The sequence below is a fragment of the Hyposmocoma kahamanoa genome, unplaced genomic scaffold (assembly GCF_003589595.1).
Source record: "Hyposmocoma kahamanoa isolate Upper Pololo Valley unplaced genomic scaffold, ASM358959v1 220, whole genome shotgun sequence".
NCBI classification, from domain to species: Eukaryota; Metazoa; Arthropoda; class Insecta; order Lepidoptera; family Cosmopterigidae; genus Hyposmocoma; species Hyposmocoma kahamanoa.
This window is the reverse complement of record NW_020653740.1, coordinates 4,183,590-4,210,137: the sequence shown is the minus strand read 5'-3', so window position 1 is coordinate 4,210,137 and position 26,548 is coordinate 4,183,590. Positions and strand designations below refer to the sequence as shown.

General features: G+C 35.0%; 3 protein-coding genes and 1 pseudogene across 3 annotated transcripts; 2 read left to right on the top strand and 2 right to left on the bottom strand.

Annotated features, from left to right (window-relative positions):
* The first annotated feature begins 321 nt into the window (after positions 1-321).
* LOC113227971 lies at positions 322-19,077 on the top strand. The gene is made up of 10 exons (XM_026461083.1): positions 322-765; positions 2,507-2,584; positions 15,049-15,224; positions 16,145-16,352; positions 16,883-17,070; positions 17,317-17,461; positions 17,937-18,128; positions 18,214-18,335; positions 18,411-18,572; positions 18,762-19,077. Exons 1-10 carry the CDS (start codon positions 322-324, stop codon positions 19,048-19,050), a joined length of 2,004 nt encoding a protein of 667 aa, XP_026316868.1. The 3' UTR covers positions 19,051-19,077.
* A 297-nt stretch (positions 19,078-19,374) lies between these two features.
* On the top strand, positions 19,375-22,510 carry LOC113228072. The gene is made up of 10 exons (XM_026461213.1): positions 19,375-19,626; positions 19,731-19,903; positions 20,100-20,165; positions 20,263-20,403; positions 20,631-20,894; positions 20,980-21,124; positions 21,207-21,348; positions 21,505-21,703; positions 21,836-21,974; positions 22,138-22,510. Exons 1-10 carry the CDS (start codon positions 19,375-19,377, stop codon positions 22,507-22,509), a joined length of 1,893 nt encoding a protein of 630 aa, XP_026316998.1. The 3' UTR covers position 22,510.
* Positions 22,511-23,474: 964 nt separating this feature from the next.
* LOC113227965 (mpv17-like protein 2) lies at positions 23,475-25,663 on the bottom strand. Its single transcript, XM_026461078.1, has 2 exons — positions 25,635-25,663; positions 23,475-24,235 (listed from the first exon to the last, which is right to left on the bottom strand). The coding sequence occupies exon 2, from the start codon at positions 24,224-24,226 to the stop codon at positions 23,603-23,605; it is 624 nt and encodes a 207-aa protein (XP_026316863.1). The 5' UTR covers positions 24,227-24,235; positions 25,635-25,663; the 3' UTR covers positions 23,475-23,602.
* On the bottom strand, positions 24,690-25,376 carry LOC113227964 (annotated as a pseudogene).
* Positions 25,664-26,548: the final 885 nt, after the last annotated feature.

Here is a 26,548-nt window from a genome sequence, read left to right as displayed (position 1 = left end):
AAAAGAACTCAGTGCGTCTATAAAAATATCGTAACCGTACAGTGTATAAAACGTAGGAAATATTTTATAACAAAGCAATTATTGACATTATAGGCACTATACATTGAAAATATAAAGGCTGTAAAGCTCATGTTCACTTTAAGAAAGAAATGACGCAGATTTTAAAAACTTATACAATACAAATAGAAACTTAAATTGAATAAATCGAAATTAGCATAATTACTGTAAACAATAAAACCAAATATAATAAACATATTGTTATTGTCACTCTTAAAGCTAATAAACACAAATGAAACTTTAAAAGAAAACAGCAAAAAAAAAATGGCTGGAGTGTTATTCATTGTAAACATACCACGTCGTGAACACGAAGAAGAATTAAGAAATAAGGAGAAAACTATAAAAACTGCAAACGCAAAAGAACACTGTGATCAAACATCAAAAATTATCAACGAATTAAAAGAGAATAAAAAATTCGATGATTTGAAGAAAACCATCAAATCCCATTTACAGGAAACGGATAACAATGTCATATCAAAGAGCAAATCTACGGATTGCCTTAATCCAAATAAACAAGAGACCGGGCTATACAAATCAAAAACTGAAACGACACTGAACGTGGACTCGGGTACTGACGAGGAAAACATCTTAAAGTCCTCATGGGTTAAGCAAGTGATGAAGCCCAAAAAGAACAAGTTGAAAATAACAACACCAGATCGAGGAGTGAACATTTTAGCTACTTTTCGCTGTGATACACCTCTTGAAGTTGTAAGTGACTTGGATAATTACTAAAATACTATCCCGTTACACTTTCCTATCGAATGCCTTCAAAGATTTACTGTATTGAATGACTCTATAATAATTTTCAGTTCTATAATGATTATAAATTACATTATCTACTAGGCTGTGCTATTTTGAATCCCTATATAATATTATCTTCTTTGTACCATTTTGTAGAAAATACATTTTATCATATAAGAATAAGTACTACGTGTGATCATACGTCAAAAGTGTTTCTGTGAAAGTCATTAGAATTATACGAACTACATTTATCAACTTACGTATTTGTGAAATTTTAAAAATATCCTTGTTTAAATAAAAAAGTTATCGACGAAATTCGTTCATAAACCTCTTTACTTAAAAGTTATCTTAGGAGGTTATTAACATTATTACACTAAGGGTGCGAAATATCACAGGTCAGAATTTTAAAATAAAATTACTTTATTAATAAAATAAAATTAGTAAGTTAATAAATTAAAGTAAATTATTTAATAAAATTACTAATCCGAAAAAAAAACAAAACATTTTCTTTATAAAATTGAAGTAACGGCTCCGGCGAGTGCAACTATAAAAAGGTTTATCATTCAAGCATCCCTCGATGGATTTAAGTATAGTGTTTCTAGGTGACATATCATAATCCAGTAGCATGTGTATCAGAGTAACGAGTCCAAAAATTTAATTACTAACTTATGTAATATTATTATCACATGTCATTAGCACGCGGGAGGTTTATTAAAGATACAGCGACTGACGTTGACAACTTAATTATGAGCACCTAATTTATATTTGCAAACCAGCGTATCTATATATTTTATTATTACATTGTCGTTAACTACTTGTCTAGCAAGCAAAAGAACAATGAGAGCAATTTTCAGAATAAAAAATATACAAATGGAAATATTTGCTCTAATTCAGATACACTGCTGTATTTGAAGCATTAGACTAAAGCTTGTAGAGTCAATTCAACGACGTTTATTTCCATTAAATAAGTAAGGAATTAAATTTAACATCCGATATTAAGTAGGGTTGTCATATAGGTAGAAATTTAAAAACAAAAAAATAATAATAACGTCATATAACGTTCAAAAATTTTGCAACGATTGCACGTAGATACAAAGAAGGAAATTGCATGGCACCTTTCCAGTAGCACAATAAAATTTTGAACATTGATTGCCTTTTATCATTAAGCTAAGTTTCCGTTTCCGCGCATTCAGTTTAGTGGCACGCTCTTATGGCAGCTCAAATTCGAAACAATGGTCAGGGAAATTCATTTATTTGTACACAATCGCTCTCGATTTGTCTAAACTTAAATATTCAAACATGTTTTTTAAACAATCTCATCACAATGGCGCGAGTAAATGTGCCACCAGGATATGACCGTCGCAAAAGTTTTCCTGAAGTGTATTCAAAAATATTAATTCGTTATCGTCATCAACCCATCATACGTCACACTGCTGAGTACGGGTCTCAGGGTTTAGGGCTTAGAATGCGAGTAACGGATAGCACGTTTTCCAAAGTTTGTGAACCAACTTCGACAGGCAGATTTCTTAACGATATTTACTTCCCCGCTAAGTATTGGTACCTGCTATTGTACCTATATTCACAAATGCCGCTACAGGAATTCGAACTGTCAATTGAGAATCAACCATTCTCCCGCAGAGCTATCACTGCTCAATAACTAAAACTATAAAAACGCTGCAAAATTCAATATGTTCCTATTTACTTTCAGATACTTTCAGAAGTCATTACTCGTCTAAATGTCAAGAGCGCTGGATGGAGTTCCACAAAAGACGACAAATTTTGGAAGGTAATTATGACCACCTTCAATGTTAAGTAAATACTACAACAATAATCATTTACCTCATGCCTGATGAACGCAAAATCACGACAATGGCCTGAGAAATCTCAATTAGATAATATGTCCTTTCCGTGTTCCTTTAAAGTTATTTAATACGTCACTGAAAAAGCAATCTTCGGCCTTATTAAGAGGATAGGAATCTTGATAACCGCGATGCTCGCCAATTATTCTCATATCTTCAGTCATAATAGTTAGCATTATGTATTGGACGTGCTTAGCGTTCAGAACGGGCGAAGAGTCACCTATTTGGCTTGATGATCCAAAAGACAATGGTTCAGTAGACTTTCTTGATATAAAACAAGTCGCTGTTAAAGATGACATGTACGGTGTTGCCGTTGTTGAATGGTTATAATAGGAAGAACTCGAATAGATTGCAGTTGGTAAGTAACGAACATCTTGTATATTTTTTTATGATACTAGGTAATGGGACAAACAAGTCGAGCGCCTGGTGGTGAACGACACGCCTGTCCATAACAAACCCATTGCCCCTCAGCTTTAAATCACAAAAATCTGAGGGGCACTGCCACTGCGCCCGTTACCCTGAGACACAAGTTGAGAAGTTCCATGTACCTATAATTTCAACTAGATAGACAGATAGATAAAACGTTTATTGTCTTGCAACACCTACACAACAATATAATACATTTATGTATTAAAAGAGAGACACAGAGATCAAAATTTAAAAAATAATAATAAAAAATAAACAACAAGAAATGAAATTTAAAAAAATATATGTACATAAAAACAAAATACTAATCTAATTATCAACAGCTTGTGTGTGCTGCAGCAAGCTAAACAGGTTGTGGCTCAGTGCAAAATTTGCCCACAAAATTTTAAGCCACCTCCTTCGAGGGTAGTGCGTTGCCATGCATCCAAAGCAAAAACATTGTGAAAGAAATGTAGTGTGCATATGTGTGTGATGTGAGGTTATGTAGATTATATTAAATAAATAATAATAATTAAAAATTAGTAATATTAAAAATGATTAATACAAATTCATAATTGAGATTATAATTAAAGTAATAATCATTATTTAATAGCGATAAAAGTCATTGTAAACATAAAAATGATAGTAAATGCCTATGATGATGATGATGATGATGATGATGACGATATAAAGGGACTTCATTTTAGAATCCAACGGTATATAAAACGTTTAGGATTACTCAAGTTTTGCCTATCAAAAATAAGTTTCCTCAAATGTATTTTAAAAGTAATCTTAGATTTAAGGAATCTCAGCGGGTGTGGAATATTATTCCAACACTTTGTAGCTTGATAGCGGAAGCTTCCAGTAAAAGCCATAGTGCGATGGAATTGTCCCGCCAACAGAGGCCTCATAGTTCTAGTGGAAAATTTGTCGTGAAAAGTGGAAAGTTTTGATTTTCCATACAAGTACTCCGATTTTTGATACTTTATCACGCCAAATAACACACACGCGAGATGTAGTTGTCTTCGCGAGTCCATTTTTAACATGTTTCGACAACAAGCATTTTGTACACATCGAATCAGGTGTAGTAGGGTTTTAGTTACAAAACGAGGACCGTAATTCAATTTGGAAAGAGTCAGTGATTCAGAGATGGAAATCGGGCATACTCACATAAATAATTACGTATTTTGTAGCACTTCCCAACTTGCTCCAAGTACGTGACTCTCAAAACGTAATTGACCATCATGTGTAATGCTAAGATTTTTTGCCTCTGCAAAAAATCTACATTGCCTACACATGAGTCATAGGTCAGTGGAGAGAGTGGAAAGGTCTTGTCGAGAGTCCATGGTTAGTCATTTGGATTCGACACTTAAGGCGGCCTCCGATTGGGGCGATGGCAATCTTGTCAAAATTAACGTACCAAACTGGAAGCGTGTCTATTCTCCGCAAAACGGAGTCCCTTCGACCTGACTCCGAATTATCGCGATACATCTATACCGGTAGCCGACTGTCTCCAGCTATTTGGCATGGACCTGTCGTCCAATTTGAACTTCGGCAGATACATCCATCAAACAATCCATGGCCAATGCAGCCAAAATGTTTGGCATCCTTTACAGGGTAAGGCGTTACTTTACACCGGGACAGTTGCTTCGGCTGTACCAAGCACAACTCCGGTCATGTATGGAGTACTGCTGCCACCTATGGGATGGCTCTACTACATTCCAACTGGCCACCTTAGATTCAATCGAGAAGCGTGTCAAGACGCTTATAGGTGACTCAGAATTAGTAGAGGCGAAGCTGCAAAGCCTTGAACACCGCCGTAAAGTTGCCTGCTTATCGGTATTTTACAGGATATATCACGGACAGAACGGAATTAATTCCGCTTTCCCCTTTTCATTATCGGGGGACTATTCGCAGGCTTGGGGTTCCACCCCTATGTTGTGGATATTCTTTGTGAATGTTGCGGATAAGAATTCGCACGAAGTCTTTCGCTTCCACATTTACATGGCGAACGGCTATGGAGTGGAATTCCCTGGCTGCAGACTTGTTCCCTGAACGTTTTATCTTGGAACTTTTCAAGGCGAGAGTAAATAGGTAGGCATTATTTAGGTGTGCATGCTCTATCGTCGACCTCATCGTCACTTCCCACCAGGTGAGATGGAAGTCAAATGCGCACTTACTTTTTAATAATTAAAAAAAAATTCGAGCCACAACACTATTCACGATCTAGATTTTAGGATCTTCGTCTACTATGTTGCTTATTTATTTTTTACTACCAAATACAATAAACTTGGACTTCATCGGGTTTAGAATTAGTGCATTCCGAGCAGACCAATCAGCAACTTTCTCAAGGTTCTCAATCGTTCATCCGCACTTGTGATTCGTGTCTATGCTTCATATAAATTATTAAGATTTACGTGCACTATAAGTTTCAAGAATGAGTAAGAAAAAAATACTTTAAATGGTCAGAAATTAATTTATGATTTCTCAAAATATTCTCCGTTAGCTTAGAGGCACTTTGCACGCGCGCCACTTTGGTTGGTTTCGGCTCATCTCGAAAGACGCTTACGCTCGATTGCTGCTTTGTTTTGGGATCGTAACTATAAATCTATGTTTCGTCACCTGTTAATAATAACAGGTGACGAGTGGGATATAGGTCCCACACCAAATTTGACGCCCCTTCGTTGACTCTGGTAAGCATGGCATTGCACCAAGTGACGCGGTCCGTTTTTTGAGCCTCAGTCAAATTGTGTGGGAGCCACCGAGAGCACAGCTTTTTCACACCCAAATGTTTATGTAGTATTGATTGTATTTGACTCATGACTATGCCTAAAAATGCCCGAATCTCATGGTATGTCACATGCCTGTCTGTGTTAATCATACGGCGCACAACATCGATGTTTTTGTTGTTCAAAGCAGTGGACGGGCGACCATCACGAAATTTGTCACTGAGATTCACGCGACTACGTTTGAATTCTGTAAACCAGCTATAAATAGTCGTCTTGCTTGGTGCTTCATCGCCAAAAGCAGTTTGAAGCCGAGCTGCTAAATTACACTTAAAATCGTAGAAAATCATACAATGAAAATTTTCACGAGTTAAATCCATGGTGATGTAGACAACCAATTTGTAAAATGACACCACAATGTAAAAACAAGTGGCAGTCAGATGAAACAAACTGTATTCTACGGCCAAATTTTTAAATATTGTTTATGTAAGTGGTCAGTTCCGGAAACTTATAGTGCGCCCTATGTACTACCCTTCAAAACCGGAACGCAGTAATGCTCACATTACTGCTTGGTGGCATAAATAGGTAAGGTGTACTTCCCTGGACGAGCTGTTTTGCAAAGAACTCTATTGCTACTATATTATAATAATAGCTGAAGCGCAGCGAGCGAAGCGAGCGTAATTTTCTTGGCAGACTCAAAATGCACAATCTACGAACGGAATACTCGGCCGTTCCTTAACCTATATGAATTAAATTTGAAACTAGCATAAAAATACAATTCTACAGTTCATGAGGAAACCGAAGTTTTGAATTTTGATCTGTGACTTGACATCATTGTAAAAAAAATTATAAAATTTCGCAGAGATTGAGAAAATAAAAATATTTGCCCGCACAAATTATGCACAGCTGTAAAAAAAAGAAAAATAAGAAAGACTAATTAATGTATCAACATTCCGCCTAGTCAATAGTAGGTTTTATGGGCCACACCCAAAAATCTATGATAATTCATTGTTAAAAGTTTACCTATAGCATTCAAATATGTATGAAAATTGCAATAATAAATATTACATTTATAGCAGACCAAATATCCTTATGGACCCAAAACTTTTGTAAACAAATTAAGATTTAAAATTTAAATTGGCAACTTATTGGGTATAAGTAGGTCTACCAAAAGAATATACACAGGAAGTCGTAGTAGCTACCCAACACCCATATGTACAAGTCGATAAAATCTGTAATGTCTCATACAGTGAGCATAATAATATCATTGGTCTTATAAATCAATTGCAATTTTTGACGTGTGATGACTTTACCACCTGAGTCAGCTGTGATCATAAGACCCGTAAAACGCCCGAAACGTTGGTTTGTTTGAAAAAACAAATATACGCGATTTAGATCCGAAAAAATAGCTTCATTTCCTATGTGTAACAATCTCGAAAACCTAAGTACTTGATATTGTTATAGCAATTAAAGATCCTGTCGTGCTACTGTTTCGTGAACCTGAATTTCGACGACGGAAACTTTCAGACTTCGAAACCGCAAGATTGGTTAACTTCAACTACTTTCACAGTCTAATGACATACGGCATTTTGCTTTGGGGTAATACCGCCGATATGAATAGAATCTGTGTCCTGCAGAAACGTGCGGTTAGGGCCATTTACAATCTAGGCCCCAGAGTTTCTTTGAGAGATAAGTTTAACATTCTGACACTGACGTCACAATACATTAATGAAAGTGTAATTTATTTTAAGAGAAATAGTACTTTCTGTATGAAAAATAATGACAGACATAACATTAATATCAGGAATAAAAATAAACTAGCTGTTCTTAATAATGGTCTTCACAAAGTCACTAATTCATTTAAGGATAATGTTCTAAAAGCTTCTATAACAAGTTTCCGGTATATATACAAAACTTGCCATTCACGAGGTTTACAAGTATAGTGAAACAAAAAGTTTGTACGAAAGGTTTCAATCAATCAATCAATCAATTTATTTATTTGTCTGAATAAGGTACATATGGTTCTTATTTTAAATACAAATATCCAGCTTATTCTATCATAGTTGGCATACAAATATAAAATGTCACTTTAGTACTTATATTTAAAAATAAAATAAAAAAATTAATTTTCACTATTATGTCATATTTTAAATTAAAATAATATAAGCAAAACTAAATAAAATTCAAAATAACATAAAAACAAATTCAATAATAATATCTCAGTAATTAGGCGTCAAAGAATTCAGTCAGGGAGTAAAAAGTGCTATTTATCAAGAATTTCAAAAATTTCATTTTATATTCATTAAAATTATTAATAAATCTTAGCTCCCTTGGCAAATTATTATAAATTTTTGGCACCATGATATATGCACTTTTGCCAAAAAGTGCAGTCTTATGTGACTCTATACATAATTTCTCACAATTACGTGCTCGTGCAACTTTCCGAAATATGTCAGGATTTTTTCTAACAAAAATTGAACACTCATATATATAAAGTCCCGGTAACGTTAACAAACGAAGTTCCTTAAAAAATGCCTTGCAACTGTTCGTTCGTTTTAAATTGCAGATAGCTCTCACACACTTTTTTTGAGCGCGAAAAACGCGATTAATACCCGAACAATTCCCCCAAAACATTACACCGTATCTCAAAGTAGAGGCTACATATGCGTGATATGCCTGTAAAACGACACCTCTGTCAACCACTTTATTCAACTTAAATAGAGAGTACGATTGCTTACTAAGTGTGGAACAAACATGTTCTATTTGATGATTCCATGTCAATTTGTTATCCACATGTAGACCTAAAAACTTAGTAACATCACTTTCATTAAAACATTTACGAAGAAATTCAATAACTTTAACATTGTACTGTTTTCTTTGTTTGAAACTCATAATTTTGGTTTTATCGATGTTGATTTTTAGATTATTCTGTGTTAGCCAATTTAAAATACTATATGTCAAACTATTACTAATTTCATCCTCATTGTTACAAATCACTGTACAGTCGTCTGCGAATAATACCGAAGGATGTATAATTGATCTTGGAAAGTCGTTAATATAGATTAAGAACAGTAATGACCCTAATATACTGCCTTGGGGCACACCACATATAACATTTTTAGTGTTTGAGAAATATACAATTTCAGTCTTAGTGCTAACACATAACCTAGTTATCATTGTTGACTGTGTTCTTCCACTCAAGTATGACTCTAAAAGATTATAGGCATTACCCCTTACACCATACGCATTCAATTTGCCTAATAGTGTTTTGTGATCAACATGATCGAAAGCTTTCGTAAGGTCAATGTATAAAGCTAGAACAGGTGATTTGTTGTCAACACGTTTATAAATTTGATGCAAGAAGTCATAGATAGCCAAGTTAATGGATTTATTTTTTCGAAATCCTTTTTGCTCAATACAGAATATGTTATTGTTTTCAAAATAATTACTTAAACTATTATAAATGATTTTTGGAAAATTTTGGAAAATACTGATAATTGTGATATAGGTCTGTAGGAACCTAGACAATTTTGTCGCCTTTTTTATAAAGAGGTTTTATAATTGATTGCTTCAACTTATTAGGAAAAACACCCTCTTCTATGCATTTATTAAATATATGACTCAGCACTGTAGATATAATGTCAGCTACAAATTTTATTACTTTTGTACTAATATTGTCATACCCAGTACTATAAGTATGTTTTAAATTACTTATTATGTTGTATACATCATGAAGAACTACAGGATTTATAAACATAGATTTGTGATTTTTATATAAACAATTGTGGTTGGTTCTAGGGATATTGTGATGTATCGGTTGAAATTGCTCGATAAAGTAGTCGTTGAAAGCTTGTGCTATACCTTTTGGATTAGTTATTGTTACTCCGTTTCTAATTACATTAGTGACAGTTTCTTTAGGGTTTGTAGTTTTATGTTTATTTATAACTTTCCAAGCAGCCCTACATTTATTATTAGCATTTAAGATATAGTAATTATTTTGTGAGCGTTTTGTTAAGTAGATAATTTTTTTTAATCTTTGAGTATGCTTGTAATTAATTTAACATTGAGTGCTCCTAGTATGTCGGTACAGCCATAGCATTTCCCTTTTTTTTACTATACAACTTCTGCGAACTTGGATGACAGGGGTCCGTGGTGGTGACCCGTTTAGCTCATGGAGGTAATAGTCTCAATTTCTGATGTTTGAAAACAAAAAAAATATATATTGTAAATGTTGTAGGTATGTGTACAAATATTACTTACAAAGAGGCAACCCCTAGAGATTCTTGCTCATCCTGCTCAGGGAAATCTGCCTTACGAATGAGCCGTAGAGTTTAACCAATGTGACTATTTGAAGTGTAATAATGCTTACCTATGAAACAAAGATTATTTTGATTTTGAATCAGAGCGGGCGCGAGGAGAACGTCTGTAGAGCATTAGTATTACGTCATCATTAGTACTTCTCTCTGTGCTGCGATTGAGAGTATTTTTTTACTTGAATCTGGCTGAGTGTACTTATTTAAAGTACATACACACATCAAAAAAAGTTTGCGATCAATAGCATAAGCTCCTATAATTCTTTAAATTTAACTTTATCAAGAAAAAATCTATGTTGTATGCTTTCTTTAAATAGGAATACCCTGTTTGAAATTAAAATATAAAACTATTTTTTATTATTTATTTTAAAAAATTGAGCCATTAATCATAATGTAATAGTGATAGAAATTTCATAGAAAGAAAAAGACTGTTTAATTAAACTTAAACAACAATTTATTATTAAAAGGTGTGAATTCAATATAAAATAACTCCTCCCCTGGCTCGAATACATGCGAAGATCCTCCTGGGCATGCTGAGGAACAAGTTATCCAGCATTTCCTGGGGTAACCTATCCCATTCTTCAATAGCGGCTTCCCTGAGCTCTGGAACTGTCTGGGGACGTGGCTCACGGTTCCATACTGCTCGTTTAAGAGCATCCCACGCGTGCTCTATTGGGTTTAAGTCGGGCGAACCGGCAGGCCAGTCTAATCGTGTGATATCGTATTCTTGAAGAGCAGTATTGACTCGTTGAGCTCGATGTGCGGGCGCATTATCATCGACCAGTACAAATTGGTGCCCATGGTTTACTCGGAATGGTCTGACGATATCATCAATAGCAACTGCTTTGTACATGTCTGCTGTCATGAAGCCCCGATACGGGATCAAAGGCGTTCTAGCTCCAATCATAATGCCACCCCAAAAGGACACCGATTTTCCGCCTTGCTGAACTGTTCCAGTGGCAGTTCTTTGTCTTTCACGGTCGCCTGGTCTTCTCCAGACACGGACACGTCGGTTATCTGGATGAGTGCTGATTCGGGATTCGTCAACGAAGAGACAGTTTTGCCAAATGTTTTCGTCCTCACCTTCTTCATTTTGCCGAAGTCTAGCCTACTGCAATCTTCGTTGTTGACGTTGCCGGGAATTGAGCGGAGCTCGCCAAGACCTCCGTGCTCGTAATCCAGCCTGGTGCAAGCAATTGCGAACGGTCTGCGTGCTAACTTCAAGCCCAGAGGCGGCCCTGACTTCTGCTTTTATTTTAGTGGCGTTGATTGTTGGATCACGGGCTGCCAGCAATCTAATATAGCGCTTTTGGGCAGCTGTCAAAACAGTTGGGCGACCGCTGCGGGGTCGGTCAGGTAAATTCCCCATTCCGTGATACCTCTGCAACGTAGCCACGACACAGGATTGGGATATAGCAAGTCTGCGTGCTATTACTCTCGTGGTGTATCCTTCTTCCCTCAAAGTTACTATTCTAGCTCGTAAAACCTCAGATAATCCTCTTGGCATTTTTTCAATCACAACTTTCCGCGAAAAATATCTTGAATCGCTTATAATTGACTAAATCAGATTTCTGAATGAGCGTAAGCTAGGACTGAAAGTCTTTTTATATGAAAAAACAATTGAACGGGGTCATTGTTTTATGTTCTAATTTATTTTTAAATAACGAATCTAAAAAGAAGAAAAAATCATAATATAATCTACAGTAACAAAAAAGATTTCAGTTTTTCGAAGTGATCGCAAACTTTTTTTGATGTGTGTATACATAGGGCCTACTATAAGATTCCGGAACTGGCCAGTGTTGTTTATATGTATATAAACAATATTTAAAAAGTAACATTTGAAAATGTAACTGTTTGGCTGTAGAATACAGTTAGTTTCATCCAACTGTCACTTGTTTTTACATTGTGGCGTCATTTTAGAAATTGGTTGTCTACATCACTATGGATTTAACTCGTGAAAATTTTCGTAGTATGATTTTCTACGACTTTAAGTGTAATTTAACAGTTTAGCGGAGCTTTGCTCGGCTTCAAACTGCTTTTTTTGCGTTGAAGCACCATGCAAGACGACTATTTATAGTTGGTTTGCAGAATTCAAACGCGGTCGTGTGAATTTCAGTGACGAATTTCGTGATGGTCGCCCGTTGACTGCTGTGTACAACAAAAACATCGATGCTTTGCGCTGTATGATCAAAACAGGCAGACGTGTGACATACCATGAGATTAGGACATCTTTAGGCATAGGCATGAGTCAAATACAATCAATACTACACAAGCATTTGGGTGTGAAAAAGCTGTGCTCTCAGTGGATCCCATACAATTTGACTCAGGCTCAAAAAGCGGATCGCGTCATTTGGTGCAATGCCATGCTTACCAGAGGCGCGTCAAATTTAGTGTGGGACATAGTAACAGGTGACGAAATATAGATTTATAGTAACGATCCCAAATCAAAGCAGCAATCGAGGGTATGGCTCTTTCGAGATGAGCCGAAATCAACCAAATTGGCGCGCGTGTAAAGTGCCTCTAAGCGGATGATTGCTTCTTTTTTTAATAAAACTGGACACGTGGCTACTGTTGCTTTGGAAAATAGTTGTACCGTGAATAGTGATTGGTACACGACCATTTGTTTGCCGGAAGATATTGACAAGCTCCGTAAAAATAAACGTAAACGCCGTATCATCTTACACCACGATAATGCCAGTTCTCACACAGCCAGACAAACGAATGAATTTTTTAAGGTGAACAACGTTGACCTTATGAGTCATCTTTTATTTATTTCCAAAAATTAAGAACCTGTTACGCGGTCAACGTTTTTCATCACCTGAAGAGGCTGTCGAAGAATATGAAAAATATGTTTCAGAGATTGTCATGGAGGAGTGGCATAAATGTTTTCAAAATGGATTCATTTGTATGAAAAAGTGCATTAACGCTAACGGAGGATATTTTGAGAAACAATAAATTCATTTCTGACAATTTATAGTATTTTTTTCTTATTCATTCGGAAACTTACAGTGCGCCACACGTAGTAGATATATGTATAACACCAATATTTTTTTATAAATAATAGACACACGCTTGGCCACCATCTCACTTGATGTTGAGCGACGAAGTGACCGACGATGATACGCGTTTGCCTAAAAAATGCCTATTCACTCTTCACAATTCATATAACTTGTACCGATCTTCATTTGTTAGAATTCTTTCAGAAACAATTTAATGAGAATTTGTAACAGACATCTGAATGTTACATTGCTATTACAATAGTATTGTAACTCAAAATATATGAAATTCAAGATTATACTATTGCTGAACGTTAAATTTGATTATCTTAACGTCAATAAAACTGTTGTAGAATATTGTAAGAAACTACAAAAGATTAACTCAAAATAAGACAAACTTTTTGTGAGCTAGTTCTGAACAAAACTGCTTTCTCAAAAATGTGAAATTATTTATTAATAATTGTATTAACAGTACGACTTTTTTTATGTAATTATACTTGCTCTTAGCCACTACCTAGCCCCGGAGCAAAGATATAGTAAAGATGCTTATTCAATCGGACCTTAAAGACACTCGCGATAAATACATATGTAAAGGTAATTTTATCTATTACTTTGGCACGAAAGTGAAGCCGGAAGTAATATACCTTCAGTTCATTATTAATTAACAAACTATTATGATATAGAGTAATGACATATATATTTAATGTGCATGCAATAAGGGATACTTAATTAAGTAGTTTATAGAATTTATTATTAGCAGTAGAGTTTATTATTATTAGTAGTTAGCAGTAGCGATAAAATACCGTCGAATGTGATTAAACAAGTTTAGTATATTTCTCTCAACAGTACAAATTTCATACAAATACAGGTACATGTAATTTTATACTACTCTTCATAATTATAAAATATTCTTCTTCTTAAATAAATAACAATAAGTCATAGTACACGATAGTGTATATATATATATATATATACAAATCAAGATAATTAATGAAACTAATAAATAATTGAAATAAAGTGACAACGTCAGATGTACTGTATTCGTACGTACAGTTTAGTAGCAGTAGAGCTCCTTGTGAAAGAGTTTGTCCAGGAAAGTACTGCCACCGTACCTATTTTTGCCGCCAAACAGTAATGTTAGCATTACCGTTCCGGTTTTGAAGGATAAGGGTGCTGGTGAGATTACAGGCACATAGGACTTGTCAACTTATGTCTCAGGACTTGTTCGTCCCGTCACTTGACATCATAAAAAAAACGTACGAACTTTACCAATTATTAAAAAAAAATTACATTATGTTACGTAATACTGTAAGGTACAAAGGTTGCTAATAATAATAATATAATAATACGTTGTTCAAACACACAAACATTACATTACGTAATAGTTAACATATTTGTAATGAACAGAAGAAATGTTCATACAGTCACTTTTCTGGAGAAAGGTGTAAAGATTCTACGAACGAAATTAGTCTACAACTTGTTTATGCTTAATTCTGTTAGAGAGTTATAAAATTTTGCATGTACATAATTTCTTTAATGTACTTCGTAAGTATTATTTTTATGACTTTCGTGTAATAAAGGCACTTTTGACGTATGATACCAAGCTCTATTATACCAAGTGTATGATATACAAAGTAAAGAACATGGTGCAGCTACCTTTGGCTCCTTGCAGGATACCTTTTATACAGGGCGTAACAAAAAGTGTGACCATGACTTGTTTATAGTAATAACAAAAATGTATTAGATAAAATATTTGTTTCAATCAAAACACAAAAATACTTATTCCCTCTTTAAATATCCAAAATATTTTCATTTCAAAATTCTTTTTTGTTCCTTTTTTTTTACCATGATTACGAATCGATTACCAACTGAAATTTTGCCACACCTTTTTGTTTTACCCTGTATAAAATGTTATACGACATTTCATTCTTCTTTCCATCTTATCTTTCAGGTGATATTTTCATTGGAGTCTGGCAACATTTGCGAAGAATTACTGCAAGTCCTAAGAACTTTCGGCATCGGATCGCGCTTCCAGTCCTCAATTAGTGTTATACCCTGCGCTCTTTACTACAAGGATAATCACGACAGTCAAGCCGGCACTGAGAAAGAAATCGCGGGGTTAGAAAAGTGAGCGCACGAATTATAGATTCTCTTTTATATTGCACTTCTTCGTGTGGAAAATAAAAGCCAATTAATGGAAAATAAAAACACGATTGAATAATACTTACGGTGTAATAGATAATCGTCTACTCTATTGTAGCTCGAAACTGAAGACTAATCGAAACGTGATTCACAGAACTCAGTATCTCCCACGCTGTGCAATTAACCAATCTGTAAAACGATCGCAGACTCATTTTCTCAATTGTAAAATATATACTACTGTGTTTAAGGCAATAATTAATATCCCTAGAACGCTGTTGTAGTCGGGTAAAATACAATTTTATAATCCAAATTATTCCTGTTGTATGAGTAGAGTTCTTTTGAGACTGTTGTATTTAGAAAACTTACAAAATTAGAAAAAGAAGAGCCACTGAAGTTAATATACATCTATATGCCATTGAAATAGAAATAAAAACAATAATAACTTCATAATAGATAAACGTACCACAGTTTTAGACCCGGAGCCGACTGAGAGGACGGTGCGGGAGGAAATTGTTAGGTAGCGATTGAGCTACAAACACAAAACTACGCTAAACTTAGGGATATCGTGCCGGCAATCTCCGGAATGCTTCAGCAACCTTTGACATGCTTCGGCAGGCTTCCGAGGGTTATTCATCCAAAACCTTTCCTTTGTCGGAACATGATTTTCTTCTTCAAGAAGACTATCATTTTTAAATATAAAATTAGAAATAAACCTGCATGCGACGCTACGACTGATCTGAAGACAGGCTGGGTGCGAGGTCCGGCATGACTAAAGATACCGCGGCATGATTGCCGTCACTTGCGTGTAGGAATGCCGGAAGGAAGGATCTCTTACCATGCCGTCAAATGGGCGCCGTACCTTAATGTTTTGTATTTTCATTGAAAACCTAAAATATGATTTTCAGTGGTCCTGACTCTGCATGGTCTCGCTTCTCGTCATCCGTACGTGCGCGAAACAACCTCGCCCAAATTCTGCATGATGTCAGAGCCGAAGCGGCGCTAACGTTCGATTGGATATTCTTGTTAATTGTTGCTGCATTTGTAGCAGCCATTGGTCTGGTAGAGAATTCGACCGTGATTCTTGTTGCTAGTATGCTGATTTCACCACTTATGGTAAGAATTACAAACATAACTTGTGAGTTAATACAGAACTGTGAAATGTCAAGACAGGCTTTCATTTAAAACCTTTCGAGTTGTAGTATTGTCCTTTGTCTGCTGTTGAAATCACGAAAAACATGTACAGATGATTTTTTTGTGTCATAAAATGGTTGCCATAATGATAATTGTAATTGCTTCCTGAAAACCCAGTTGTAATCTAAGTACCTACTGAATATGACCTTAAAATATGTCACTTAATTAATTAGGATCTTATATAATAACAAAATCCATGGGTGAGAAAATCATCAAACAAAAAACCAGTAAGTAAAACATTGAGTAAAACCTAAATGTTGGAAATTTACAAACATTTACAAAGCGAAGTTGTAAATTAAAATTCTCCGACGAGTTACAACTGAAATTTAATACCTACTGCTGTCCTTTACAATTCATTTAGTCTTAAGTAACCTTTGTACGAAAAGATAAAGACGAATAAAATTAAAAAATAAAGTTACGTCGTCAACTTTTTTATTATTCAATACTTTCAGGGTCCCATAACAGCAGGTACTTTGGGAACAGCAGTTCAGGACCGTTCTCTACAACAAATGGGCGTCATTCATGAGCTCTTCGGACTTTTCCTCTCTTTGATCATTGGTTTCATCTTTGGACTTGCCATTTGCGCTGTTGACGAGAAATATGGAGTTGGAGATTGGCCTACTTATGAAATGATGTCCAGGTAATAATTCAACCTTTTAATCCAAAAGCACTCTATACGGACTTTTTAATAATTAGCTTTTTTTCCAGAGTATCTGACCGACATTAAACATCTCATTCGTTATTTCCGTTCGTTATTTGGTTTCTAATTAGAAGTTGTGAAGCGAACATGCAATGTTATAATGCTTGTTAATGTCTATTTACCTTCATCAACGATGTCGAAGTTTAAGATGATCAGAATGATAATTGTGTTGCTCTTTTTCAATAGATGTGAAATTCGGTCCCTCTGGGTCGGTCTATTGGTAGCAATTCCGAGCGGTGCCGGAGTCGCTCTTGCCGTCCTGGGAGAGTACACTGCTTCGCTTGTTGGTGTTGCCATATCTGCCTCTTTGTTGCCACCGGCTGTAAATGCTGTAGGTATATCGACTTTCCAGTAAAAAATGTAGAGCTCTACCAATATTTTATTATTTTTTATGATAACAAGTGACTGGAGGATCAAGTTGCGCGCCTGATATTAATTTATTTATTTATTTATTTAATTATTTATTTATTTAGTTCAGGCCTCCATGACCCATATAATATATACCTTAAGAACTAACATAATTACAATATAATAAAACACTATTTCTAACTAATCTACACGAATTGCACTGGTCGGCGACACGCCTATTTATAGCAGTTGCAGTTTAATGGACACTGCCACTGCGCCTGTCACGTTGAGACGTAAGTTGACACGTCTCATGTAATTTCTCCACCACAAACACTACAAATTCGGAATGCTCACATTACTGCTTGGCAGCTGAAATAGATGAGGTGGCAGTGTTGCTACTAAAAATATGGTATCACACCTACCAACGTATCTCCTACACATACTTTTTTACTTTCTAGGGTCTGCTTTGGGCCATGGCATTAGTACACTTAATTTTCATGGACGACGATACCCGCTGGACTACCGTTGTGAAAACCACCATATACAGCACAAACCAACCGACTGAGCTCGCTGTGCTGGGCGCAGTGTCATTATGCCTAACACTTGTCAATATCATGTGCATTTTCCTAGCTGGAGTTGCTGTTTATAAGGTAGGCTTCGAATAATAACAAATTTGCGTTGGGACCTAACTCCGTCTAAAGTAAACAGCAGTTACGAGATATTCTCTGCTTCCAGGTAAAAGAAGTTTGCCCTTTTGAAAAAAGAGATTTGCATTGGTGGAAAACAAACAAACATTTCATGTATACTTCTAAAAATAAACGTAAAAAAGACGATTCCATGACATGGGATATTTATAGGTAAGAAGTCTTTACATCGCACAGAACATTATTGCGTTTGAATTTTGTCTTAAAAAGTACTCACATCAATTTCAGCAAATGGTGTAACGAAATGCGAAATTCAAACCAAGTAACAGACAGTAAAGAAACTGCAGTAGGTTTAATACAAAGTGACACTGTAACGTACAGACGACACCATTTTTTGCCACAACGTGTGAAGGCTCAAAGCATTGAATCCTACTACAATCGAAATGGGCAGTAAGTATACATTTTCCGTAATACTTACTTTACGTCAATGTCCATAAATTCATCCTGTCTTAGTGTAGTCACATCTAATTCGGTTTATGTAAGCCAGTCTGTAGTCGCCTTTTACTAAACTCCTTCGCTATAATTGGTGTGATGTTGTAGCATTGGTTGATGCATTGATCTAAGAATTTCTCGTAACAGGATGGCCGAAAACTGCATGGCATTGAACCCAGATCTAGCAATACACCCTAATCAAAACACTAAAGTTGACATAAATAACGACAAATCTTCTGACATTGAGTCCATCAGCAGTAGAAACAAAGATTATTTAGAAAACACGGATTACGGGTTCTGCAACAAAGGTTTTGAAGACGTAATTAGCAACTTTAAAGGGGACCAGAATCATCCTACTATAGAACCGTCTTTCAACCTTACAGTAGATTCGAAAAAATGTGGAATTGTATTGAACAATAAATCATACGATGTTTAAATATATTTTCGCATTAGCTAGTTCTAGGATACTATTAGCTATGTGCACTGTTACGCTTTCAATAAACATTTATGAAAAAAATCCAAGGCTTTTATTTTTCACAATTAATTTACTTCGTTCATTCTGTTATGTTACTTTATAATTTGTCACTTCTCGTTACGTTTGTTAGCGCAGTTTCTATAATTTACACAACAGCTTCCTAATAGCACCAATAATTACTACTTAAAGGCTAAATAATGCAGCTCATATGACATTTCCTCGTCAGAGCTCAGTATTCCCTGCAAATGCGACCATTGTAAATCAATTGTTAAAACAAAATTTAAAATGGCTGGTGTAGTTTTTGTAATCTGTATACCATCAAGTAATTATGAACATATACTGAGGTTTGGTAAGCCAAAAGATATAATCGCGATAGAAGACGCTGTATCATTCAAGCAACCTCGTTTAGAAGTTGAGTTGCGAAGTAAGAAAAATAGAAGTATACCTGTACATCTGACGCAGAATTATTATAACGAAGCGTTCAACCCTACATTAGAAAATATTAACGAAAATGATGACTTTATTACAATGGAAAGCGTAAGTAAAATAATTTAAAAGATCACATAGGTACTTAGTTTACATTGTATTTCAAAGGTAAGATGTATCCCAAATAAAATATGGAAATAACTGAATACCTACAGATTTTACAAGAACTCTTGCGGAAGTTGCAAGTGGAGCATGTAGTATGGGTGGGCGACAAAGCCGGAAATTTCTTCGAAGTGATGTTTCCGCTGCCTACGGGAGATCCATGCGAAACTATGCTACATTGCTTGACACAACTTGGAATTGGAGTTCGAAATAGATCCATTGTAAGGTACGTATGTTCAATGTCAAAATATTAATAATGTTCATAAAACAACCTAGTGCCAATACAAGTTAAATTCTTCGAAAATAAATAAAAATATTGAAAGTGAACTATTGAGACATTTTTTTTCATATAAAATTATGCTCCACAGTCCCTCCTTTGTGTGATACTTTTTATAAGAAGCAAATGTCGACTTCGATTGCAGTGTTCTTCCATGTAACGTAGTACATTCGGCTATAGAAAATGAACCACAAGAGGAAGAAACGATTTTGTAAGTTAAATTTTACCTAGGTTTACTTAATTGTTAGTAAAATTATTGATAAAAAATCATTTTTAATTGATCTTTCAAGTGACTATTCCATACACAGGCGAGAGACGGAACAAGCAAAGCGATGGCGCAGTTTTGTGGAATCAATTAGGTCTAAACTAACTGTGAAACAAGTCGTGGACGGTGTACGGGGTGGCGGCGAGCTCTCGTTCGATTATCTTACCCTAATTATTACAGCTGAGTGAGTACGGATAAAGGGCACATTGTAGGTACTTTACGTACTCATCATATATAATTGAAGTGCATATTTAAATGGAAAACGATTGGTGAGGATCGGACGAGAAAATATAAAGGCTAACAGAAAAAATGCAAAGCATTATTACGAAGAGAAATTGCAAGTTTTAACTAAACGACTGCGGCATGCTATATTCATAAATATTTTATGCAAATGACATCCATCTATTTCAGCTCCCTTGCGGCCTTGGGCTTGGTGGAAAACAACGCATCAAACATCGTAGCAGCGATGTTAGTGTCTCCACTAATGGGCCCAGTAATGTCCATCACGTTTGGAACGATAATATCAGACAGAACCCTCATTAGAAATGGGTTCGAAAGTCTTATTCTAGGAATGTTTGTATCGTTAGTGTTTGGGTTCATTTTTGGTCTGATTTTGGGTTCCACTGAAATGCCATGGGGTTTTGGAGATTGGCCAACCGAGGAGATGAAATCTAGGTAATGAAAAATAATACAATTAAAGTGATGTAAAACTAAATACTAGTAAATATATACACTAAAACAGTATTTATTTATATTTTAGAGGGAATGTCCGATCATTGTGGATGGGAGTTCTCTGGGCTTTGACGTCAGGTACTGGTGTGGCACTGGCATTACTTCAAGGCATGGCTGGACCACTTATCGGTATTGCCATATCGGCCTCTTTATTACCGCCAGTTGTTAATTGTGTAATAATTTTTATATATTTTTGACATATCTATCTTGTCCAATACAAAATATTGTGTTCTTGTAACTGGATAACTATTGCAGGGTTTATATTGGGCTTTAGCTTGTATTTGGCTTTTGCATCCTGGAGTAAAAATTCCCCATATAAAAGGAGAAGCGTATCAAGGAAATTCGACATATGAACCACTATACCACGATTATCTTCCTATAGAATTTGCTGTCAACGGTGAGTTCTCATTGTAACATTGAATTAAATGAAGGATACAGACAATCTTTCTGAATAATAAATTTTATGAGATCTTACCCGACTAGACAGCAATGCAGACGATTTTATCGATTTGCTAGCTTAACAAGACGTGTTAGTATTACCTTTTTGTTGCAGGTATTGTAAGTTGCTGTTTGACAATAGTCAATGTGATTTGTATATTCATTACGGCGATCATATTTCTGAAAATAAAAGAAGTAGCTGCTCCGTATACTTCAACTCCCGATTTGAGGAGATTTTGGGAAACGGACATAAGGATCGCGAGAAAAGCTAATCGAGCTAATTTACAACGCGCTGAAGAGGAAGAACGGACTGAGTAATATTTTTTGTGTTTATCTTGTTAATAAATGTTTCGATAATGAATAAATATCAAAGATCTGCACGTTTCAATAGCTCATGATTAGTATGTCACACATGACAAGATAGAACCAAAATTTACTTTCTCCAGATTAATGCTAGACGACTTAAATCATGGCACGGACGATACAATAAAGGAAAAGTTACAAGCTGCTGTCCGAGAAGCTCTAGACGATGAAACTTACAGAAAAGTAAAAAGGATGAGCTACCAGAGCCACAATGCGGATGAGGTAATTGCTTAACCTACGGTCAATATAAAGACGAAGACTTATCTTCAGTTTTCATAATATTTTTAGTTTCCACGGTCTTCATTTAAGTAAAGTACGTCGTCGAAGTATTTCACTCATTTCTTGTATCTCCAGTTACTCTTAATGTAACTACTTTTATTCGCAGATTATGCATACGATTGGTCTACAATCTAGGACTCCAGTTTCCATGCGTTCGAGTGTAAGGGCTTCTGCCGCTTCAACACCACCAACTACTTACCCAAAGGATCATAATATTGACGAAATCGCTGCATTGGACAAATTGTTAACATCTTTATTAGGTTTTAAAGAGAAAAGAAGAAGCAAGTCATTTTGTTCGCATCGCACATCTCCAAGGTCCAGCAGAATGCCAGCCATTGATGAGCTAAGGCGCAATCGGCGATCAGAATCATGGCCAGATAGAATATTCGAGAACACCATAGTACGCAGCGTTCTTTCTAGTCTCAGAGCTAGCAAGAAGGGTTCCCCTGCCGAAGAACCGTTCTTAACACCTAAATAGAATTCAATCGACGTAAAGGGTTTTTCAACAAGAACTTTGTTTTGTAAATCAAAATAAAACAATAAATTTAAATGACAATGATTCAAATCTTTATAGTATTAAAAAAAGTAGGTTTTGGCAATTATGAATGAAAACTGATATCTGATAAATATATACGGGAAATTTGGTTTGCAAGAAATTCATTGTTTCGGTGGTTGTGTGACTTGAGGCACCGTCTTATTGAAACCACATGTTAGTGATCCTTATCATCAATAATAGGCCAAAATTGAGTTGTTTAATATCTCTCGACAGCGTAATCCATTGACCGTAACCGCATTTCCAGTCGAATTTTCGAAAAAAAAAACGCCCCAATGCCAACGACACAAGTCACACAGCCACCGAAACAAGGAATGTTTGAGCAAACCAAATTTCCCGATCGCATAATTTCACGAAATTCAGCCGTTAAGCGGTCAGCTCGATCATATGATTTAAGACCGCTAGATTATTTGTTATTGGGTTATGTTAAAAACAGACTCTATACGGAGCCAATCGAATCGATTGCAGCCTTAAAACTTAAAATTCGTGAGGTGATTAACAAAATAGACCCACCATTTTGTCAAAAACGGATTAAAAACTTTGATGAACGAATCGACATCTGTAACTGTGGTCGTGGTGGACAGACATAATTTTTCATTAAGAATTGCCAAACCTTACTTTTTTTAATACAACAAAAATTTGAATCATTGTCGTCTAAATTTATTGTTTTATTTTGATTTACAGAACAGAGTTCTTGTTGAAAAACCCTTTACTTATGTAACCCACATACAATATAGCAAGATTCACTTACTTTTGTTAGTCTTTTCATTGGGCAGTTATTGCTAGAAATTAAACTATGTAATGATTTTTTTACATAAATTTTATCCACCTAAGTATTGGAAACAATTCATGTAGATATTAACATTAACGTTAACAATAAAATACATAATTGTATCATCACAGCACTGCTTGTTTCTTTTAACTCTTAACACGAAAAAGTTATGCCTGGAAAAACTTATGAAATATGACGTACATATATATTTCTACAAAATTGTATTTCACCTAAGTTTAAGTTACGTCATGCAACCTTTACTAAATTTCCTGTGCCTTTATTGTGTTTTACTTGAGAGGTATAAATGTCATAGCCTAATGATATTGTGTTATCGTATAGCACTCTAAATTTCGTAGGTAAGAAATAGAAATTTATGATTTGTGCAGGGGGCCACACTAGCCATTCAGCGCGATACAGTCGCACAAACTTGTCACTTACTTCGGCTTTAAAATTTTGTAAAGGTCGCTCTTCAAATAATGCTAAACTACCAAAAAAGGTTACTATCATTATAGGCGAAAATATTAATTGGTCTAACAACAACTTTTTTGTTACCATGTCTAAAGTTTTACCTACAATAAATTTGTCTAAAACTTTGTACCAATTATGACATAACACACCGAGTGCTGCTCCTGAAAATGCCATGTGCATTGTCCGTTTCGCGTCATATTTATCTAAGTCGTCAGTGTAAATTTCGTAACTTTGCTCTATGGCATCTCCGACTGACGATAAACCTACAGATATAGTTACATTTGTATATAGAAGAAATTTATCACTGAACGCGATTTTTACAATTTTTTTTAACTGAGTTACAGATTTTGTGTTGCTGATATTTTTAGATAACCTTCTCCAAGTGAACCCAACAGCTTGCATTGCAGGTATCTGTAAAGAACGAAATTGGCTGCCTTGAAAAAAAAATTAAAAAATAACTTAGATTTAATAACATTACACAATAACGCGGATTTTGTCCTTTCTATGAAGATATACAAGCAAAGTAATGGTTATAATTTATTTATTTAGGACTAAAAAGAAAATAATAATGAATACATTGTTAAGATAAAACAAAACAGTAGTAATTAATGTTATCGCAATGCACTTATAAATAGTCCATTTATTGAAATGTTTATATTGGCAAATTTCTTCATTTAAGTTTTGACTCCAGATTTTAAGTGAGTAGCCAGTTTCTCTAATACATTCAAAACTGTACTTATTTAACTTCTATATAACATAGTTCAAGTCAAAGCTCACTGATTTATTCTCAACTAAATGCATTGTGTATATTGACAACTGTATCATTTGAACCTTGACTATTTTAGACTTTTATGAGAATCATAAAGTTATTTAATACATTCTGAATTATCTTCATTTTTCTTGTCTATGATTTCATTTGAATCAGAACTTTCCGATTTGCTGTAAAGTAAAGTTTCAGTATCTTTCTTTTCTTCTTTAACAGGTTTAGCATGTTTCACATGAGAGGTGTACACATCGTAGCAAAGAGATATTGTGTTGTCATATAGAACTCTATATTTAGTAGGCAAAAAATAAAAATTAATTATTTGAGCAGGTGGCCACACAACCCACTCTGCTTTATACAGTGTCCAGAATTTTTCCTTAACTTCTTCATTAAAATTTTGTAATGGATTGTCTTCAAAAATAGCAACAGTAGCAAAAAAAGACAATATTATAACAGGGGAACAAATAAACTGATCCAGCATTAATTTCTTGAAGATCATGTCTAAGGATCGTCCGACTATAATTTTATCAAGGAAAATGTACCAGTTGTGACAAATTACTCCAGCGACAGTACCAGAAAATGCCATGTGGGATGTACGAACAAAATCATACTTGTCAATCTCCTGCATATGGTACTCGTAAGATTGCTCTACTAAGTCACCACACAGCGATATGCCTGATGATAGTGTCACATTAGTGTAAAACAAGTACTTTCTGCTAAATGCAACAGTTGTGGTCTGTTTATAAGATTTATATGCGTAGCTAAATAGTCTTCTAAATGTCATTAAGCGGCATCATATAACCTAGAACAACAGTAAGGATGCCAAATAAAATTATCTAAAATTTATGTTTTACGGTAATCGACTTCACGATGGTTACATATGAAAACTTCTACAAAACCAGCTATATTAAGCACTATGTATTCGGATCTCTATAGACCTAAAATAAGATCTACTTCGCAAAAGATCTAAACTTGTACATTGTCCAAATACGTAGTAAAACGTTCCTAAAATACTACTATCTAATTTATAATAATGATGATACTTACATCACCTTTAGCTCGTTAAGACTAAGGAGAATGATTGAAGAGGTATGTTAATATCACAGATATATTGTACACTGTTCGCCTTTTAGTATCCGAGTTATATAACTATGTATTACGGAATTTATCATCATTTTTTGGATACTTTAACCTCAAAAATTCCGAAAACTTCAAAATAAAACTATGAAGTGAATTAGACATTGACATGCAGTGGTGTTGCCAGATTTTTGCCACAATCTTTTGCTAAGTTAATTCGCCAATTTATGCGCAGCAAAGTAGCGGATACACAATGTTTCGAAATGCCTTCAGCGAATCGTTCGCTTGGAGATCGTTCTCGAATCGAACGAAGGGCGCTTTCCGAGCTATTCAGAACATTCGAGTTAAAACGTTCAATTCGGATTCGGATACGATATCGTTATCCAACAACGTTTATGGAGTTAGTCGGCGAATATAGATTACAAGAAAAATTAAATCCTTTTATTTACATTACATTTTTAGACTTTAAAGGCTTAAAATATAGGAATGTATTAGTCTTGCATTAAAATAAATTAATAAAATTGAACAAAATCCAGATTTCACTTAAAATAATAAAAGATTTCCTTATAACATTCTTGCTTTGTAAACAATAGGACGTTTGGTAACTTTCATTCGATAACTGTGTTGAAGGTCCAGAATTACGAGTAACCCTACTGGTGTGAAGTCATTTCGGTTCGGTGAACAAAAATGAAAAGAAATCGTACGGTATCTAATCGAATCGGTCGACAACAGAGTTATCGTAAAGTTCTGAATCGACCTGCAGATCGGACATTTTTCGTTAAGCTTAGTATGTCACGTGTTTTAATGTTCCAAATGCAATGCAAAAAAATGCAAAACTACCGTGTGCAATTTTGTATGGTTTTGGACTTCAAAGTTCTTTGATT

Bases quoted from the DNA above. Each gene is read 5' to 3' on its own strand.
- LOC113227971 (XM_026461083.1), top strand. From the start codon at position 322: ATGGCTGGAGTGTTATTCATTGTAAACATACCACGTCGTGAACACGAA. The intron at 16,353-16,882 runs GTAAGAATTACA...CAATACTTTCAG, and splicing joins TGCTGATTTCACCACTTATG to GGTCCCATAACAGCAGGTAC. The intron at 18,573-18,761 runs GTAAGTATACAT...TTCTCGTAACAG, and splicing joins TACTACAATCGAAATGGGCA to GATGGCCGAAAACTGCATGG.
- LOC113227965 (XM_026461078.1), bottom strand. From the start codon at position 24,226: ATGCAAGCTGTTGGGTTCACTTGGAGAAGGTTATCTAAAAATATCAGC.
- LOC113228072 (XM_026461213.1), top strand. From the start codon at position 19,375: ATGGCTGGTGTAGTTTTTGTAATCTGTATACCATCAAGTAATTATGAA. The intron at 20,166-20,262 runs GTAAGTTAAATT...TTCCATACACAG, and splicing joins CAAGAGGAAGAAACGATTTT to GCGAGAGACGGAACAAGCAA. The intron at 20,404-20,630 runs GTGAGTACGGAT...CATCTATTTCAG, and splicing joins ACCCTAATTATTACAGCTGA to CTCCCTTGCGGCCTTGGGCT.